This window comes from Anser brachyrhynchus (genome assembly GCF_964034855.1).
Source record: "Anser brachyrhynchus genome assembly, chromosome: 23".
NCBI lineage: Eukaryota > Metazoa > Chordata > Aves > Anseriformes > Anatidae > Anser > Anser brachyrhynchus.
Genome location: NC_137716.1, coordinates 3,327,994 through 3,347,260, shown reverse-complemented (window position 1 = coordinate 3,347,260; position 19,267 = coordinate 3,327,994). Strand labels below are relative to the sequence as shown.

The 19,267-nt window shown below is 43.6% G+C and overlaps 1 protein-coding gene across 1 annotated transcript; it reads left to right on the top strand.

The window, feature by feature from the left end:
* The first annotated feature begins 63 nt into the window (after window positions 1–63).
* On the top strand, window positions 64–19,047 carry MAU2 (MAU2 sister chromatid cohesion factor). Its single transcript, XM_080565912.1, has 19 exons — window positions 64–559; window positions 654–671; window positions 888–953; window positions 1,643–1,738; window positions 3,405–3,499; window positions 4,061–4,088; window positions 4,567–4,722; window positions 5,128–5,274; window positions 5,709–5,799; window positions 6,461–6,564; window positions 7,576–7,653; window positions 8,238–8,303; window positions 8,616–8,699; window positions 9,698–9,747; window positions 9,993–10,070; window positions 10,528–10,639; window positions 11,248–11,338; window positions 13,079–13,206; window positions 14,545–19,047. Exons 1-19 carry the CDS (start codon window positions 110–112, stop codon window positions 14,617–14,619), a joined length of 2,013 nt encoding a protein of 670 aa, XP_080422038.1. The 5' UTR covers window positions 64–109; the 3' UTR covers window positions 14,620–19,047.
* The last annotated feature ends 220 nt before the right edge of the window (window positions 19,048–19,267 follow it).

Here is a 19,267-nt window from a genome sequence, read left to right as displayed (position 1 = left end):
CCAACTCCCATGGTGCCCCGCGCGCACCGCCCCTTCCCCCTTCCTCCCTCCGCCTTCCCCCCCCCGCCCCCCCCCCCTCCCGCGGCCGTGTTGTCGCGGCGGCCCTGAGATGGCGGCGGTGGCGGCGGGCGCGGCGGCCGGGGCGGCCCCTCAGCAGCAGCCGCCTCCTCCTCAGCAGCAGCCGCAGCCGACGGCGGGAGGCCCCGGAGGCTCCGGGGAAGCGGGAGGAGGAGGCGGGGGGGGAGCTGGCGGCGGAGGAGGCGGCGGAGGTGGAGGGGGGGGAGCCGGGCCCGGCCCGGGGTCGGGGGCGGGCGGCGGAGGGGCCGGGCCCGGTGGCGGGGCCGGGGGGGAGTCGTGGTACCTGGCGCTGCTGGGCCTGGCCGAGCACTTCCGCACGTCCAGCCCGCCCAAGGTGCGGCTGTGCGTGCACTGCCTGCAGGCCGTGCTGCCCCGCAAGCCCCCGGCCCGCATGGAGGCCCGCACCCACCTGCAGCTCGGCTCCGTCCTCTACCACCACACCCGCAACGGCGACCAGGCCCGCGGGCACCTGGAGAAGGCGGTGAGCCCCCTGGGGAAGGGGACTTGGGGGTGTGTGGGGGGGTCGGGGTCCTGTCAGCCAGGCTCGCGGACTAACCCGCCGTCTTCTCTTGCAGTGGTTGATATCCCAGCAAGTATCCTTTTCCCGGCCTGCAGCGAGGGATCTGCTGGAAGACGTCCCCGCAGAGACAGCCCGGCCCTGGGGATGGGGATTTTTAGCTGCTTGTAATCTGCTTCTGGGCTCGCGGGCCGCTTTCTTGCTGCTTCTGGTGTGTTGAGGAGTTTTGGATGCTGTAGCGTTGCTGTTTTCCAGCCGGTGTTTAATGTTCGCTTAACTCTGGTGCTGCTAGATCCCGCAGTTCGAAGACGTTAAATTTGAGGCAGCCAGCCTGCTGTCAGAGCTCTATTGTCAGGAGGTGAGTGCGCTGGGACAGGGTCACTCGTGGATCGTTCTGGGGCTGCAGGGCTGTGTTTGACTTCAGCGTCTTTGTTCCTGGAATAGCCTATAACTGTTAATAAAGGGATTTATGAGGTTTTTAGAGGCCAGCTGCAGTATAAATACAACGTACCGTAGCATAAGCCTGAAAGATTTTGTCTGTCTCATTGTAAAAGTTGGTGCTGGAATTGCAACGTGGGTCTTCCACAGCAAAAGAAGTTTGCTTGGCCAAATTTTTTCTTTAGCCCTCATTGAGACAAAGACAGGGTGGAGGGGTGGAAATAGAAGGCTTTTATCAGGCTTCTGTTGTATTTATAGGCTTATTTTATTCTTTATCTTTGGAAAAGCCTTAACCGGTCTTTACTTTCCCTAAAGGAAATGTTTGGCTTTTCGTTCATATGCAGGAAAAAAAAAAAAAAGGCACACTGGAATAGCAGCCAAAGGAGTTAAATGGCTACTACTTTTGAGCAGACTTCGAGTCAATTATTGTGTGATCCTGTGTGTTAAAACTTCGTTTGTGTTGCTTTTCGCGTTTTCAGGTTCCTAACCAGCCAGACTTTAATTGGGGATTGACACAGAATACGTCTTGTTTCGAAGTTACTGTTCCTAGCGATGGAAATTCCCAGTAGCCTGGTCTCTGGTTGACTCGGGTGTATGTTTCTGTTTCAGAATTCAGTGGACACAGCAAAACCTCTGTTACGCAAGGCCATTCAGATTTCACAGCAGACTCCGTACTGGCACTGTAGGCTGCTTTTCCAACTTGCAGTAAGTGATTTTGCGTTGCTAATCGTGTTGCCGTAGCTGGTAAAATGGCTAGGAAACGTTATGTATTCTTCCTTAAAAGATCTCAGACACCTCTTTATTTTCTCTAACGTTGGCGTTAGTGGAGAGACAGAAGTTATGCTATGAAGCAGTGATGTGTTTGTAGAGTGCCGACTGGATCAAGGCCCGCTTTACCTGTTGATGACATGACAGATGGGAGGAGAAAGCTGGAAGGATCATTCTGTGGGCTCTATCTGTTAGCACAAAACTTTAGAGAGGAAACAAAATATCACGGCTTGCGGTATGGGTAAATGTTCTCATGAAGCTGTTGGAATTGGAGCTTGCTAGCCTGAAGTGTTGGTTAGATTATTTTCAGCATAACCTAGTATCCAAGACTAGTATCTAGTATATAGAGCAGAATTGGGGTGGGAAAAGCAGCTGGTGCAAAGGCCTCCCAGCGATGTTCCTCTCCTGTAATACCTTCTAAGTGTGGCTTAGTGGCACAGCTCAGACCACTGTTGCTTCTAGGAAAAAACTGGCCCATTTCGGAGTTCAAAGCGTTTAATGTTTGCAGTAATCTTTATTTTAGCTGTGTAACTACCCTTTAAAACACTGCTTCCCCTGGGTGTTTAGATGTGTTAGGACAGGAGGCTTATCCAGAAAGTTACCTGATGGTGGGAGGAGCCGATTATTGCTGAAGAACTCCTTTTTTTTTTTTTTTTCCAGGTTATGCTTTTTCTCACCTCCTAAAGAACCTCGGGGTGTTTAACGCTAGAGTTGAGGGAGCTGATTGCTCTTTTATGGGTACTCTGTAGCAGAGATCTAGTTAGCAAGCAATTTTATCTTTGAAGACCGTCTTAATAGGCACCTGTACTTGTCTTTTACCCCTTCCCAATGAGCTTAAACAAGCAGACCAACTTCTTTGAAAAGGAATTGCGAGCTCCTTTGTGTAGTTTAGGAGCACTGAATTGTGCAGGGCCTTACTTTCCTATCGATTAAAGGACAAATGTTTACTTTGCGATGAGTTAATGCCTGAGTACTCACAAGAAGCTTAAGCATTTTTCTCAGTGCCTATGCTGAATAGGATCCTTCCTCGAAGCTTGACATTCTTTGCTGATTTCTTTTCTGTCTGGTATTTCCTTTCCATCTTTTGCTTGACCACAGGGGGCTGTGTGTCTCATTACCTTGGTGCACGTTTTTCTACAGTTGTCTGGCTTGCTACCTGAGTCTGGAAAATGTACAAGAGCTGGAGGGAGGGAGAGGTGCTCTGGAGGCTGTGCCGTCCTTTTCCCGTCACCTGCAACACACCTCGCAGACTTCCTCTGCTCCTCTTGCTACAGAACACGCTCTGTTGTGTAACTGTGCAATTTATGCTTGAGCTTTTCCTGTCTGATCTGCACAAGCTCTCAATAAATTATAACAGCTTTGTATTGTGTGAAACCTGGCTGAGAAATTTTCTTTGAAATGTTACAGGCTTTTTCTGGAAAATGTGAGGTGTTCCTGGAAAAAAAATGAATCTAAAATCGGATGATACATTTAACGTGCCAGTTTAGCAGTTGTCACTTGTAAAGCACAGAAGCGCTTTATTTGCAATTATATTTGGAAAAAAAAATAGCTAACCAGGCTCACTAAGAAAATCCTGACCCTTTTTGTCCTTTTTTCATTTCAGCAACTACATACTCTCGAAAAAGACTTGGTATCTGCGTGTGACCTTCTCGGCGTTGGAGCAGAATATGCTCGGGTGGTAGGATCAGAGTATACCAGGTGAGTTCCACTGATGGTTTTTTTTTTTTCTCCTCCCATAAAAAATTGGTTTGTTTTGCTTTTATTTAGTGGTGTTGTCTGTGATTGCTACGTGGGTTTTACAGACAGTGTTTTTGAGTGTTCTCTTAGAACTGAGAGTTTCTCCAGCTCTTTAATTTTTTGGAAAACAAACAAACAAAAACAATTAAGTCTATTAAGACTCTGCAGTGTGTTTTTTTTCAAACCGAACTGTTTTCATTGTCTTTATCAGCGAAAGGTTTCCCAGTAGCCTGGCTTCGGCCTTAGAAACTGTTGTAACTGGAACTGTCCAAGGCTTAGAGAGACACCTCAAGGAGCTGGGATTTTGATTCCTGGTGCTGTGATTAGACTGTTCCATCATCTAAATATGCTTTCTGTGGCAGGTTCCTTAATACTGTTTTTACTATTGCCCTTGAGAGGGAGAGTGGCAGATTTTTTTTCCCCCAAAGGTTTTTATTTACAGTTGTTGTCTGGGTAACTTGTTTTTTTGGTTTGGATTGTTTTTTTTTTTCTGGATTATGACATTGTTGTGTTTAATTTCAGAGCTCTGTTTCTGCTAAGCAAGGGAATGGTAAGTTGGATGTACTTTTAGAATTAACCACTTACTTGTTCAACTAGTGTAATACAAATTAGAATGTAGCCTGCCTGAACATAAGCTGTTTGTTTTAAAGAGCAGGTAAACATGTAGAATACCTTATATATTCTGTTTTGTTCAGTGAGCAAGTGCAGAATTAAAATATTCCTGAAAAAAGCCTTAAGTTTGCAGGTTTCTTTTGAATTTCTTATGGCTACTTTCCCCCACTGCCCTTTATAAACATGACAAATAGATGGGTTCTGGAAGGAAAAAGAATAAGTGCAAGTTGTTGGTGCCCTTGTGATTAAGGATGAAAAATCTGATCGTGTGAGATGGTTGGTGTTCTTGCAAATAGATGTCTTTGAGTCTATTTTTAAAAAAAAAAGTAATGTGTCTACTTACCTGGGGCATAACTGTGGTTCTCTTAAGTGTTTAAACTGTTCAGCACAAAAGTTATTTTTATTTTAAATTACAGCTCCTTCTAATGGAACGGAAGCTGCAGGAGGTGCACCCTCTCCTTACCCTGTGTGGACAGATAGTTGAAAATTGGCAAGGAAACCCCATCCAGAAAGAGTCGTTACGCGTGTTCTTCTTAGTCCTGCAGGTCACGCATTACCTGGATGCTGGGCAGGTGCGTGCAGAGGGGGAGGACTGGACAGCGATGACCTCAGAAGCAGCAATGCTTCTGATTCTGGGGGATTTTTGTTGCAACGCCTGAGTGGTGAAATGACATCCTTTCCTTCTTACCTGAGGAAAGGCTTACTTTGGCATGCTTGTAACCACGGTGGCCACAGTTCTTCCTCTGTGACATTGGTGGGGATAACAGGCTTTGGGTATTGTTTTGAAAGATGCTTTGAGCATCTGATTGTTGTTAATGCTGGAACTCCCCGTTTTGTCATGCGAGCGTAGTCATTTATGCAATAGCTCCGTTCACGAACGTGGAGGTTATTTATTGCCTGGCAAGTTTTCTCCACTAAGTAAATGTTCGTGCATCTGGGCTGCAGCAGCTCTGTCTGAAGTGAATCATCTTTTGCAGGTGAAAAGTGTGAAACCATGTCTGAAACAGCTCCAGCAGTGCATTCAGACCATATCCACACTGCACGATGATGAAATTCTGCCCAGCAACCCCGCTGATCTCTTCCACTGGCTACCCAAGGAACACATGTGTGTGCTTGTCTACTTGGTGAGCAGCTCTTTTTTACTTAATGTATTGCTAATTAATGGGAAATTGGTTAAAAATGGCCTAGAGCCAGCAGTGATAGATTCTGCAGACCATATGCTGCTTTACATAACACTGACAGTTTAATTCTGCCACAGCATCTGCGAGAATATTGCTTTCAGCGTTGTCAGGGTTTGAAGAGACTGTGCAAGAAGTCTGGAAGCTGGAATATAACTTTATTAATATCCAAGCCAAATAACTCTACTTCGTACAAGTTGATTTGATTCTTGACTTCACATTCCTGAAACTAATTACCCCACTTCTTGAATTTGAATTTATTCCTAATTGATGTCAAAATTCAGTTTAAAAAGACTGGTAGCAGGGGAGTTGTGTGAATGCCCAGACTTTTCCTCTCTGCTAAGAAAACTTACTGTGATCTTTCCTGTGTTCTCCGGCAGGTGACAGTGATGCATTCCATGCAAGCAGGGTACCTGGAGAAGGCTCAGAAGTACACAGACAAAGCACTAATGCAGCTAGAGAAGCTAAAAAGTAAGGATAAGGATTATAATGTAGCTGATGTCTAAGATTCCTTTATTTGTTCCTAACTTAAATTTTAGAAAAGAAGAATTCGGGAACCCTATTTAGCTCACTCGGACAGCCGGCTATTGGTCTGTTCATGCTGCATCTAAGAACTTTGTTGTGTTTTATATCTTTATTTATTTACTTTGATTTTTGAATACAAAAATAGAATTTTGGGGCGGTTTATTCTTGTAAATTGAGCTGTAAACACGTGCATTTTCTTGCTGCATTTCTCATTGTCCCTATCTTTGGTTATCCAAATTTTTTGCTTCTCTAAACCGAGCACATTTTCCTGATAAATTTTTCCTTAGCTGGTGTTCAGACTCCCATTCCTGACAGTTCAGGAATTGATGTGTTGTTGTTGTTGTTGTTAATTGGTTTGGTTAAACCTGTGCCATCCTTGCAATGGCACGTGGAAGACGAGGTGGGCGGTACGCTGACTCTTCTGACCCTAGAGGGTCCAGCCAAAGACGTTGCTCTAGATTTGCACAAACGAGTCTTTGTGCTGAAGCCTTGCTGAACCACCTGCGATTCAAGAAGCAGGCTAGGTGCAGTAGAGGCTGCGTGGTGAGGACAGGATGTTCGTATTGTCTTAACTTCACTTCCTGAATTACTTTTGTTCCCTCTTCAGTGTTGGACTGCAGTCCTATCCTGTCATCCTTCCAAGTTATTTTGTTGGAACACATTATCATGTGTCGGCTTGTCACGGGACACAAAGCCACGGCATTGCAGGAGGTAAAAATGGGGTTTGACCGTTTTCCTAGTTGTGGATGTGTGCAGTGATAATTTAAAAATTTTAGTTTTGTGGAAGATTCTTGGGTTCAGATGGGGATTTCAGCAGTGCTGAGCTACTGACAGATATGGTCAGGCCTGATGGTACCATGGAATCAGCCTCCTCTTAAATTATTTGGTTTAAGAACATTTTGGAGTTGCTCGTGGAGTCAACAGGAATTGACGAGTGGCTAAAACTGGCACCTCCTTCCTGACTGTGGTTGGCAATCTGACCCTGGTATCTTTTCCCTTTCCCTCAGGTTCTTCACTGAGAGTGGCTCTTAACTCTTTCCCCTTTTATTTCCTCCTAGTGTTCCTGTCTTGTCCAAGTGTTTCTCTGCTTTTAAGGCTCCCTGACTTTCTGTCCTTCCTTCCTCGTGGGGGAAGGAAGGAGGGGTTCAGTGTTCTCTAATGTGAGAACAAATTGCATGGTTTTTTTCCTATTCTCCCAGGCATTTTTAATTCCTGTTTGTCCACCCCTTATTTATAGGATATATGGCTGCATCATCTCAACCTCTTTTGTCAGTCTTCACATGAATGTACTCTGGGGGGTAATTAGCCAGTTAAAGGAGTAGTCATTGGTTCTGGCTCATAAAACTCATCACGAGCACATAGCCTTCAGAAGATTTGGATTCTGGTTTTTCTGTTTCGTGCCAACTCAGATTCTGAGCGTTTCAGAACAGATCTGTTACTTCGTTTGCAGGTGGTGCCACCATATGGTAGAGCTGCTGCAAAGCAAATAATTCAAAACCAGTTCTAGCGTGCGTCTGTGTGGGAGGAACGTGCATGGAGCAGTGTGTGTTCGTCAGCTCGAAGCATGTCTAGCCTCTGCTTTTACCTAAGAGTGTGACTAACGATTCTGGAACCAATCACTGAAGCATATTGAATGACATGTATGGTGCAGTCAGATGGATAGAGGGCAGAAATCAAAATGGAGAGAAGAAATCTTAAAGATGTATTATTCTTTTCCAACAGATTTCCCAAGTCTGTCAGCTCTGCCAGCAGTCTCCCAGATTGTTCTCTAATCACGCTGCCCAGCTGCACACTCTATTAGTAAGTGTCTATGATTAGTAGTAAACTCTTTGTAGGGCTGTACCCAGGACGTACTGAACAGTCACCAGTAACTAACGAGATCGCAGTGATGCAGACAGCAAAATTTCCTGCAGAGCAATAGGGTCTGCTGTGCTGATTGCCTGTCCTGCTGTGGGGACTCGCAGCCAGCGTTGCTGTCAAAGTCTTGAATCCCCTTTAGAATAGGTGACCCGTGGCATGATAATTAGTACACAGCATAAACACGCAGGATTTATACTGTGTGTGTTTGAGAAAGTGTGTTTGGGTACTGGGGAAGGGGAAGAATTAAGCATTACTATTTGAGTATTACAAGAAATTAAGTTTTTATTTACATATACAGCAATGGGGCTTTTTTTTTTTTTAACAGGATTATAGTGTTTGGAAGCAGTTTGTATGGAAATTGCTGTTTTTTTCCCAGAACCGAGCAAAACTAAGATTTATTGGTTAACTTTTTTTTCCTGCTAATATCCTAAGATTTCTGTGGTTTTGTGCATGCCTTCCTCCTTAGCATTCTGGGCTTGTTATAATTGTTATATATTATCTTAGAAATGTCATGTCTTCTACAGGGGCTCTACTGCATTTCTGTTAACTGCATGGACAATGCAGAAGCACAGTTTACTACAGCACTGAGGGTAAGATTTTCTTCCCAAAATATTTACTGTGGTGGTTCAGCGTGAAGTCGGGCTTGTTGCAGTTTTGTGGGTCACTGAGTTGAGCTTGGAAGAGAAATCTGGAGACTGACTATATTAGTTGCATGAGTCCAGGTTTTAATTTGCTGAACACAACTCAGATCGGGAGGAATTATTAATAGCCAAATATCAGACACTAAATCTGATTATTTTTTTTGTCTATGTGTATATATTAAAGGAGAAGATGGGGTGAACTAATTCTGGGTTAGATGCTGGAGGATTTTGACTGTACTATTGGTGTGTTGTTTATTTCAGCTCACTACACACCAAGAGTTGTGGGCGTTTATTGTGACAAACTTAGCCAGCGTGTACATCAGGGAAGGCAACCGGCATCAAGAGGTAAGCCACTTGCTGGTTTCTGGCTGTAGTTTTAGAAGTCAGAACTCTCTCGGAGAGAGAGAGATACTGCTGTGCTTGGGTTATTCTTTTTCTGGGCATTTTTGCAGAATAGTGCCTTGTCTGGCAGTCAAGCAACTCCATAATCAGGTTAGTGTCAAGTAATAGTAGAGAGCCGGTGGTATCGGCTGGAATAGCTGCAAACCACCAAAGCTGAGCATTCTGCATCGTACATGGAATTCTCTACAGCACTGGGAAGGAAAGCTTCCAGTTCCCAATGCAGAGTGTGTGGTTAACGCTGTCATTTTGACTCATTCAGCCTCTTTGCTTCGGTTTCCATCTTAAGGGTTTTATTAGATTACATAAAACCAAGTAAGATTTAGCTAAACGTTTATCCAGAAATAGGTATATGCATCGTGTGTGTTCCTTTTTATTCAGCAGTGTGCCAGAAGCAATATTAATACAAAAATACAGCTGCCTGCAGTCTTCCAGGGATGTGTTTGATCGCTCTGTAGTAATTTTTTGGAGACGTGTTTGCAAGTCTCTTGTGAAGAAGCTATAAATGAACTTCTTCATCAAGCACGCAGCACTTACTATTATTTTTGCCTCTTAAGCTTTTTAACGAAGCTTTTTTGTTTGTTTTTTCCTTAGTTGATATCTGGTTTCGATTAAATAACTAATCTGTTACAACATTTGTATCTTGAGCGGCTCAGTTAAATGACCACTAAAAATTTTCATTACTATTTTATAGCAACTTCTGTGAAGTTTAAGAAAGTATATTTTGCGTAAAACTACTTTAGGGCCAAAATGGACACGATAACCTGTAGCGCTGGAATGTTTGTGCTATGATTTAACCAATTCAAGTAAACTTCAGTGCATTTGTAGTGACTTGGACCATTCTGATTAGATATGCACTTCTCATAAGAACACTTGCTGTCGATACCAGAAGCCTGTATATGTTAGAAGCACTGATTATCTTTCTTTCCCCTCTCATTTTGTAGCTTTACAGCTTATTGGAAAGGATAAATCCAGACCATAATTTTCCTGTGAGGTGAGAGTTCCAGAAACTATGTGCATGCTGATGTCGCATTGGTGATGGCAATACTGGATTTGTCTCAGGCTTTTTACAAAGAAAACAAAATAATCAACTTCTTTTCAAGGCAGAAGTTCTGACCAGGCATTAAAAGTAATGTTTTGTGTGGAGATTTGATTATTAGGCAAATTCCTAGAAACCTGTGTGTAATGCATTTAATCGCTGTACAATGCCTGGATTTCAACGCGTTGCTTTGTTTGTAGCTCTCACTGTCTTCGAGCAGCAGCTTTCTACATCCGAGGTCTGTTCTCCTTCTTTCAAGGAAGATACAATGAGGCAAAGTGAGTATGAATTGGTGCACTCGGAAGGTGGGGAAAAAAAGGAGAAACTAAATCAAGCTTTTAAAATAAAAAGGAAAACCCAGAGGCCTTGCTTTCAAACCTCCTGGATCTCCCTGTGGATTTAGTCAACCTCCTGTTTCACTTAGGGCAAATACCACGAAACTGTTTGTTTTAGATCTCTTTGCCTCCGAATAATAATAATACTGGTGCGGTGTTCTGCAGTGGCACATCTGAAACAAAAGCTTTTCAGAGGAGGGTCTGTATTGTAGTCATTTTCGCTAAATGAAAGGTGAGGTTTGGGAATGAAGTGCTTTGTTTAAGGTCACCTGCAGCACACATTTATTCCTGAGCGCTAATATTTGCTGACTGGATTAACTTGGTTCTTAATGATGCTTCTTACGTATCGGAGGGAAAGTCGAGTTTTTAAAACACTTTATTTTTTGTTCTGTTTTGGTAGACGATTTTTGCGAGAGACACTGAAAATGTCAAATGCAGAAGATTTGAATCGATTAACAGCGTGTTCTCTAGTACTCCTGGGTCATATATTCTATGTGTTAGGGAATCACAGGGTAAGCGAGCCTTCACTGTGTCTGGTATTACTATGTAAGTGTTTGACTTGTGATTTGTCAAAGAAAATCAGGACTCTTCCTGAAATTAATCTCATTTCAAGAACGCTTGTGTATTGGTATCCCACGGAAAGCTGGCAGCTTATTGACTTACATAATTCTGCAGCTGCAATTTGCACATTTAATAACACTTTTAAACAAAGTAGTAGTGTTTGGAGTCTATTGCAGAAGTGTGTGTTTCTATAATGCCTGAAATCACTTGAAAAAAGGAGCAGAATAAAAGACAAGTAGCATCATTCAACTGGATTGTTTGGAAGGAATTGTGGGTACAGACTCCTCTGAATTCTCATCATATGCCAGAACGGATGAAATATTTCTATTATCTTGCACAACGTCAAGACCATAATTCCTAGGACAGAGCAGAATTCCAGACAGATATAGATGATGTATTTGGGTTATTGTCCCATTAAGTGTTTCAACTAGTTTGCTGGAACATAGCAGCAGTTAAATTAGGTAAATTTTCTGTCACAAATTGCGCATCTCCTATGTATTATATATTTGCAAGGGGGAAAAGAAATACACGTTTTATGTTGATATCTGCTCTTCACCAGGAAAGTAATAATATGGTAGTGCCAGCCATGCAGCTTGCAAGCAAGATACCAGATATGTCTGTGCAGCTGTGGTCTTCAGCTCTGTTGAGAGGTAAGTTGGGAAAAGGTCTTGTACTTAAAATAAGTGGCAAAGAACCCGTTGCTACTAACTGGTGGTTCACTGTGGGGATGTGTGCGAACTCCGGCGCTCACTGAGGACACTAAATGGTGCCTGGATTTGCGAAATACTGATAGAAGTGCAAGAAGCTTTTTGTTCTTTTTGAGTTATTGATCTTCAGCCCCAGCAGCATGCTGTTTGGTGCAGCGCTGGCGCTGCTGTGACGTACTCCAGTCGCTTTTTGCTGTGGGCTGTGAGGTTCCTGGGGCGAGAGGCCCTGCAGAGCTCCTGCGTCGCTGTGAGTGGCGTGGGGCAGCAGGCAGGTTTCCCCTGCTGTGGCTGGGTGGCAGCTTGCAATATCGAGACCTGAAGCGGTGACTGTTTGGAAAAAGGTTTCCCATTCACGCCCGTGCAGTGTCCATTCTGCTGCTGCTGTGCTTTGCTTTGAATGCAGTTCCAGCTGTAGTAAACATTTGATTAGGTTTTGCTCCTGTGTGGGGGCTTTAATAAATACAAGAGGCTATTATACCGCTTTATATATAAATATTGTTTAATCTGACTTACATAGGCCCCAGGATGCTTTGTTCAAATATTGACTAGCTTCTTGGCAGCCCGTCAACTTTAATGCTGCAATTGATTTGCTTTCGCTAGAAAATAAAGCAGTAACTCTACCCTTTTTCCAAGAACTTACCCCACAGCTTCAATTTATATTAAATTGTCACGTTTACTATAAGCATGGTGCCGTGCATTGAGTTCTGCTTTGCTGCTGCCTTTTGCTATAAAACTGCTTCTAGGCAATTGAAATAACTTTTCTCATTCATTTCAGTGCAGTAGTTCACATACAAAACATGCCAATAATACCATGAAGAACGTGCTGTAGATGAAACACTATCCCTTGTTCAGCTGTTGTCGCCTCCTCTCATACCCACTAGCCTGCAAAGAGTGAGAGAGAGGCCTCATTTCCATTCTGCTTTGATTTTTCTAAGGGTTTCTCTATAGAACCAGTTACCTTCTTTTTTGAAGAAAAGGTGCTTGATCAGAAATAACAAAATACCAACACATGTCCTTCGATAGGAGGTGCAGTGTCTCAACCCCTTCCACACTACACTGCTTATAATTTGTAGCTGAAATTGTGATGCTCAGCGGGTTACCGGTCTTAAATCTGATTGGGCTAATACCTCTGAGTAAACCTCGCAGGAAAAAAAAAGACACTAGGATCAGCTTTCAGTGTATGCAAAGTGGCAAGCTTCTGAATTCCCCCAAAAGAAAGGTTTCAGTTTAAAAAAAAAAAAAGTTCCTTGACCTCTGAAACCCATGTGGTCGCATCGCAGATCTGTGGTGAGAAACTCGTGGGTCTCTCTTGTTCCCACTAGATGGTGCTAGAAACTAAAAAGACAATGCGAACAGCTCAGGGGCTTTCATTGGAGTGAGAAGTTTTTTTTCCTTTTAGAACTATTATGGTGTTATTTTTAAGGATTGGAAAGTAAAATAACACCAAATCCTGCAGTGTGTACTGCCAGTACTACTGGAATAAGGAAGGTTTCGTGTTCTCCATATGCCCCTGCTTCTCTTAAAAGGGAGTTTTTGTTCTGAAATGAGATGAGGTTGCTATATTGGCTGTTTAAATTCATTCATTAAATGTAGGGAACAGTCTTTTCAGATAAGAGAGCAGATCAGTTGAAAACAGGTATAAACAGTGCTTTCTGGTGAGCAGACGATGCTCTTGTCTTTCAGACCTGAACAAAGCCTGTGGAAATGCAATGGATGCACATGAGGCAGCGCAGATGCATCAAAACTTCTCACAGCAGCTCCTCCAGGACCACATCGAAGCATGCAGTCTTCCAGAACACAATTTAATCACGGTAAGGGATCTTCATCTTTCAATTAATGAGTGTTCTTAAGGCAAAACACTGTGCTTTGCTTTCCTTTACTATTCCTGTGAGGTCTTGTGTTTCCTGAAAGTATTTTGTTGGTACTCCAGAACTATGTATTTATTTTTTAGTGGCTTTTGTAGCAGGTAGCCACTTCATTTTGGTGACAACTGTTACTTTTGAAAGAAATTTACTATCTACTCAGGTTTAATTTTATTATTCAGATCACCCAATCAACCTTGTTTTGGGGAATGCTTTGTTGTACACTGCCAGAAGTACAGTTTCTATTGATATGTCAGCCTTTATGAGTTTTCTCCTTATCTATAAATCTAAATTTCCAGTTAATACGATATCTGATATCTGTATAGCTATTACATTAAGGTATAACTTTTTGTGGACTTCAAATATTGATGTTCTTCCTGTCAGAAACTTTCAACATTGTTTGAAAAATGCTGAATGCTTTTCTACACTGGAATCCAGCAAGGGTCTAAGATAACTTACTGTTTTAGAGTGAAATAACAGCCAAATGTGAATTCAAGATGCAAGGAAACTTGACATCTTTTTCCCAACATTTACTTTTTGGGAGAAGAAAGGGGAAAAGAAGGCCAACAGGAAGAAGCAAATTGCTGGCTTTGGTCACAAAGGGATCCTGAGACTCGTGGGTTTTTGTGCTGTGGCCCACGTTGGGAGATGCCCACGGCCAGATGCCTGGGGGCCAGGCACAGAAACCTGAGGCTCCAGCCTCCGCAGTCTTTGCTTGCCATTGCTGGTTACGCATAATCCACGCTAGATTAAATACACGGAGGGGGAAGAAGATTAAAAACAAACATTAAATCTGCCCATTTCAGAAGGTTGTGATAAATCTGAGAGGAAAATACTTTAGCGATGAAATAGGTGAGAACCAGAGGCTTTACTCCCTCTGGAAACACTGCGGCTGCAGTGTAGTCCCGGCTCACACAGACACATCTAAATTTAGGTGCATCCTTTGTGCAAGTCACGGTTTCCCCTGTTGGGACTGTCAGACTTCACCTGTAAGAGCAGGAAATGCTTTCACTTGATTGCCGTTCACCCTGGATTCCTCATGGCAGTCAGCTAGGTTTGGAATGACGGGCATGTGGAGTGGCTGCAGTTCAAAAGAAATACCGTCCCAGGGAACTCCGCGTGTGCGAAACAAAGTCAAACCTGACCCTCAACTTCTTGTCCCGAAATCTTTAATTATCTCGAGGTAGTGAATGTCTGTATGGCGAGCTCCTTCCTCTGGCATCGCTGCCATTCCTCCTCTCCCCGGGTAGAGGCTGTAGGATTTTCATGCTGTTTGTTATCTTTCAGTGGACAGATGGACCACCTCCTGTACAGTTCCAGGCACAGAACGGACCCACCACCAGCCTGGCCAGTCTCCTGTGAAACAGAATAACTATCAGGACAGTGTGTTTAAAAAGAAACAAGCAAAAAAAAAAGCCAAAAAAAAGGAGAAAAATTCATTGCAAAATCTTTTCTTCAGAGAAAAGGCAGCAAATTCCTCTTCTAGTGAGGGCCTTGTAGGAAACGGATTGCATAAAGACAACGTACATTTCATAGACTTGCAAAGTGAGAAGGGCATTTTAAGCTGCTTTTACATAATATGTGTGAATATACAGCTAGTGTGTATATATCTACTGGTTTTAATCTGCTTTCCTCTTACCGAGAATTAAGGTTTAGTCCAAAGGACACTTGTTCCTTAAATTGTTAGATACTTGCTTTTTAAAAATCGTCACAGCAAATGAAGAGGACTTGCACAGTTTGGAATACCAATTGTATTCTAAATATTTAAACCTTCCCTGAAGTATGATGCATGCCAGTTTTAATGTTTTCTGTGCCCTTCCACTCCTGGGAACAATGGGATTAAATCATGATTGATTGTAGGGTGCCCTAAAGTTCTAAATTTAGCTTCTGAGGTAATATTCTTTCCTCTTCATTGTGTGCAAGTCATTGCCGGTGCTGTTTGTAGCCTTGCAGTGAAGGTAACGCTGAGGTCGGTGAGATCTGAGTTCTGACGGACGGGCTGTTTGCAGCCAGGGGTGAGTTACGTTCCTCGGGGTGGCCTCCAGGCTGAGCAGAGCAGGCTTGCGCTGTCACCAGAGGAGCCGATTCCATGGCCTGGATTCATGAGTCGGTGACAGTATGCGCCACCACTTTGTCCCCATGAGGGTCTCTTCCTTCTTTCTCCCTGCACTGTTGATGCCCAGTCCCCGCAGGGTAAGGCAGAACCACAGCTCTCTCCATCTCTGCTACTTCATAGTGATTTGTGCTAAAGGAGGAAATTTCTCCTCCTCCTGTCTAGGCCAAGCAACTGGGAAGCAGCGTTTTGCACCTGTACTGCAGCCTCACCAAGGCAAGGCGGCATCTGTGCCTTAATGATTTTCACAAACAATTGAAGTGAGAGTTAAACTAGGTGGTTAAAAGCCAGATCCGATAGAAGCAAGAGGCTTACGATAAAAATTAAACTCTAGTCTTGCACTTGGCAAAACCGTACATTTCCAAAGTTTTTTTTTGCTAGTGTTCCTGGATTATCTCAGTTTTTTTGAACTCTTCATCTGTTTAGGCTCCCTGGATTTGCCTGTGCTTCTGCAGCTGTCCTGAAACAGGAGAGGCACGGCCCAAATTTGTTCTGTAGAAAGGAGCACAGGAGTTGTTAATTCCGCAAAGCACCGGCAGCTTTATAGCAAGGATCTGTGCCGGTCCGTTGTAGTGTGATGTAAAGCTTGCAAGGCTCATGGGGTCAAATAAAGGTGTTTTGCTCTCTTCATAGCTCTGCATATTTATCTCCCAATTTTAAAAGGGAAGGGGGAAGGAATCTGCTAGACAAGTTCCTTTTGTAGGGCTTTGTGTGATTGCTTTTCTTTTTTTTTGAGAGAGAGAGAAGGAGAATATTTTCAAGGAAATATTTGACCCCTCAAACATCCAGAATTTATGGTAGAAACAGTACTGTGAAACCTGTAATGGTCATTCTTTTTGAAAGCCTTGTCAGTCACCTGTCTAACAACAGCTCACACAGACACCCGCATTTTATAATTTGAACCCCTCAGTTTTAACCACTGACTGATATAAAAGGGACAAGTTCTTGTCCAAGTACCAAAACAAAATTTTATGCTTCCTTTATCGGACATGCGATGGTGGTTTAGCTCCTGTTCTCAGTTACTCTTGCAGAAGCCGTGTGTCCTTTAGGCCTTGGTAAATTTCCAACAGGGAAAACACGACCTCGGTATTGGCGTAGGGAGAGAATATTGTTAGGGTTGCAAGAAGAAAGCTCAACGCCATTTTAAAGTCTCACGTATTCCCTAAAAACTGCCCCCAAAAAAGGGAAGCTGTGAGGTCTGTTACTGCCCAGGGTAGCTGGAGGTAGCAGGTACAGGCAGAATCCACGTGGATAGGATCTGTTTTGTGTCGCTTGCCGCAGCGTTTGTTGGGACGGAGCATCCCGTGTCTGCCAGACAGGCTGAGCACAGGTCCCGTGCCCTCGGACGCTGCCGGTGTGGCCCAGCTTGCAGGTGAGAGGAGGTCGATCCAGGCTCGCTCCACCGCCCGTCTGGGGCAGCTGCGCTGGGATGGAACGCTTCCATAAGCTAACCGGCTGTCACGGGCTTGGATTTTGGTGGGGAATGGTCAGGTTAATTCCAGTTTAGGAATATCGATGCCACATGGACTTTAGGTCTTTATTTTATTTCTGTGTGGGAAGTAGTACCTCTCTTTGGCTGTTCCCTCTACTGAATAGTCTCAGTAAGTCACTTGGGCTGCAAGAAGTCCGTCCCTGTTTTAAGCACCTAAATGCAGTGGTGGTTTTCTCAACAGTGCTCCTAGCAGCTGAGGAATGACTACTAACTGAAAAAGATAGTCGCCATGTGCTTTAAAATTTGCCAGTCCCATCCAGATAATATAGATTTATTTTTTTTTTGTCATCCAATCTGAGGCTGATGCTTAGCTGATACATATCGATGGCAACTATAATGAATTTCTTTACATGTTGGCCAAAAAAGCGCTGCTCCTATAAGGCAGTATTTAAAATTTAAAAAAAATAACAACTCTGGAGAGCTGTGGTTTGAGCTGAATTTAAGTAAAGCATTTGCAGCAAGCAAGATATCCACCAGTGCCTGTGCAGGCAGCTGCATCTCCTGAGCTTTCCTTCGAGCTCTGGGAGCTGCGTTGCCCAGGACTGTGTTACGGGAGGGTGTTTGCGGTGGCAATTTTCTGGCTCCTCGTTGCGCAAACTAGGCTGCTTTGTAGTTCAAATCCCTTGCCGGTCTGTTCTCAGGAGGGAAGGAAGTACTTGAGGGAAAGGCTGCCTGCTCGCTTCTGATGTAAGTACGCTCAGGTTTTCAACAGGAACCACTAGCCAAGTGTGGTAGCTGAACTCGGAATGTCAGGAAGAAGAACCTGGGCTTTCCCGGTGCGTGACGAGCCAGCTTCGCCTGGGCTTTCCTTCCGTGCAGCGTGGCACCCGGCCGCAGGGGCTGAGCCGAGGCATTGACCCACAGCCCTGCGGAGCTCAGAACTCGGCTCCACCTCCAAAGTCCTCTTCCCATCACAGAACTTCGAAAATCATGTAAATTTGAAAATAACTTGGTGATTTTCTATCTCTGAAATTCAATGTACATTTGTTACAATGTACAGTGCTTTTTAACTACACTTGTATATTAAATTATTTAATAGTTTTTGCTTTTCAGTATCTTTTGTATGTAGCAGAGATTTAAACAAGGACCTCATAACTGAAGTTCTTCCTAATTTTTGAATGCGTATGTAAAGTTGAACAGAAAACTAGAAGTTTACAGTTTACAATGTTCTGTTAAGTGCTTGGTCTGTCTAACTTGATTTGAACAACATATTTCTAATCTTTCTTGTCCGATCATTCTCTATGAAAACAAACATGAAGTCTTTTATGAACTTCTAAAAAAAAAAATTATTCTTCTAAAGATGTAATTTAGAAAACTGTACAGTTTTTTCTCTAGTATTTTTAAATGAGTAGCGAGAACTTAAAACAGAAGCATCTAATCACTGTTTTGTAGATAGTGTAAAAACTTATATATGTATAGAGAATGCAGTCTGAAGAACAGTGTTTGCCTGTTGTGTTTCATTTCCTACAGTATGACCATCAGAAAGGCCCATGCACACAGGAAATTGGATCAATTTGGGGGTTGGGGGATTTAAAAACAAAAAGGAAAAAAAAAACTTCATCTCCTGTCATCCCGTACGTGCACTCAGTGACACCATGAGCAGAACTTGACAAAATATTAGGGCCTTAAGTTGTTACGCTGCCTATAGACACATGGGGTACAACTTATTCCGTGTTGCTCCACCACTTTGATTTTTCTCAGTTTGCCAGAAAGTAAAATTATGATTGAAAGGGTACTGTGATGTCCCGTTTTACTTTACTGACCTCTCCAAATCATGCCGAATGAACCTGTTTCCGTAGTGTATGGCAGTTCTGGCCACAGGGGTGAGAACTGCTGAGCGAGAGGAAGCCCAGCCGGTAGTTTAGGCTGTGCAGAACACTTGGAGAAATCAGGATGAAATAACACCTGTCTGTGCTCTTCTACTGTCTGTCTTAGCAAGTGTATTTAATTGTTTCCTGCAGTGAACTTTTAAATGTTATGTCAGGTTTGTACAATGTATTGTTAAGTGTTTGTAGTTCTCCATAAGTAGCAGGATGTGTACCTTCTGCCAGTGCTCCTTTCCGAAGCTGTAAATACAGTAACTCGTGTAATGGGATGGAAGCGGGGGCATTCGTTTCTGCCTTTGTTTCCTCTCGTTTTCTATATTAGAAGAATTTTTAAATAAAGTTTAATTTTACTTCTTCTAGCAGCTTGTAGAACGCTAATTCCTTAAGTTGATCTGCCGGCAGTCCTGCCTACGAAGGATGCGTTTCATGTGGCGGCGGGGACGTACCGAGGGCAAGTTCGAGGCGCTGCCGGCCGCGGAGGGCAGGAGGCCGCGGGCTGCGCGTGCTAGTCGGTGCACGACGAGCAGGCTACCAGGGGAGGTGGCGGGCAGGGAGCCACGGGGCCCGCAGCTGGCATGC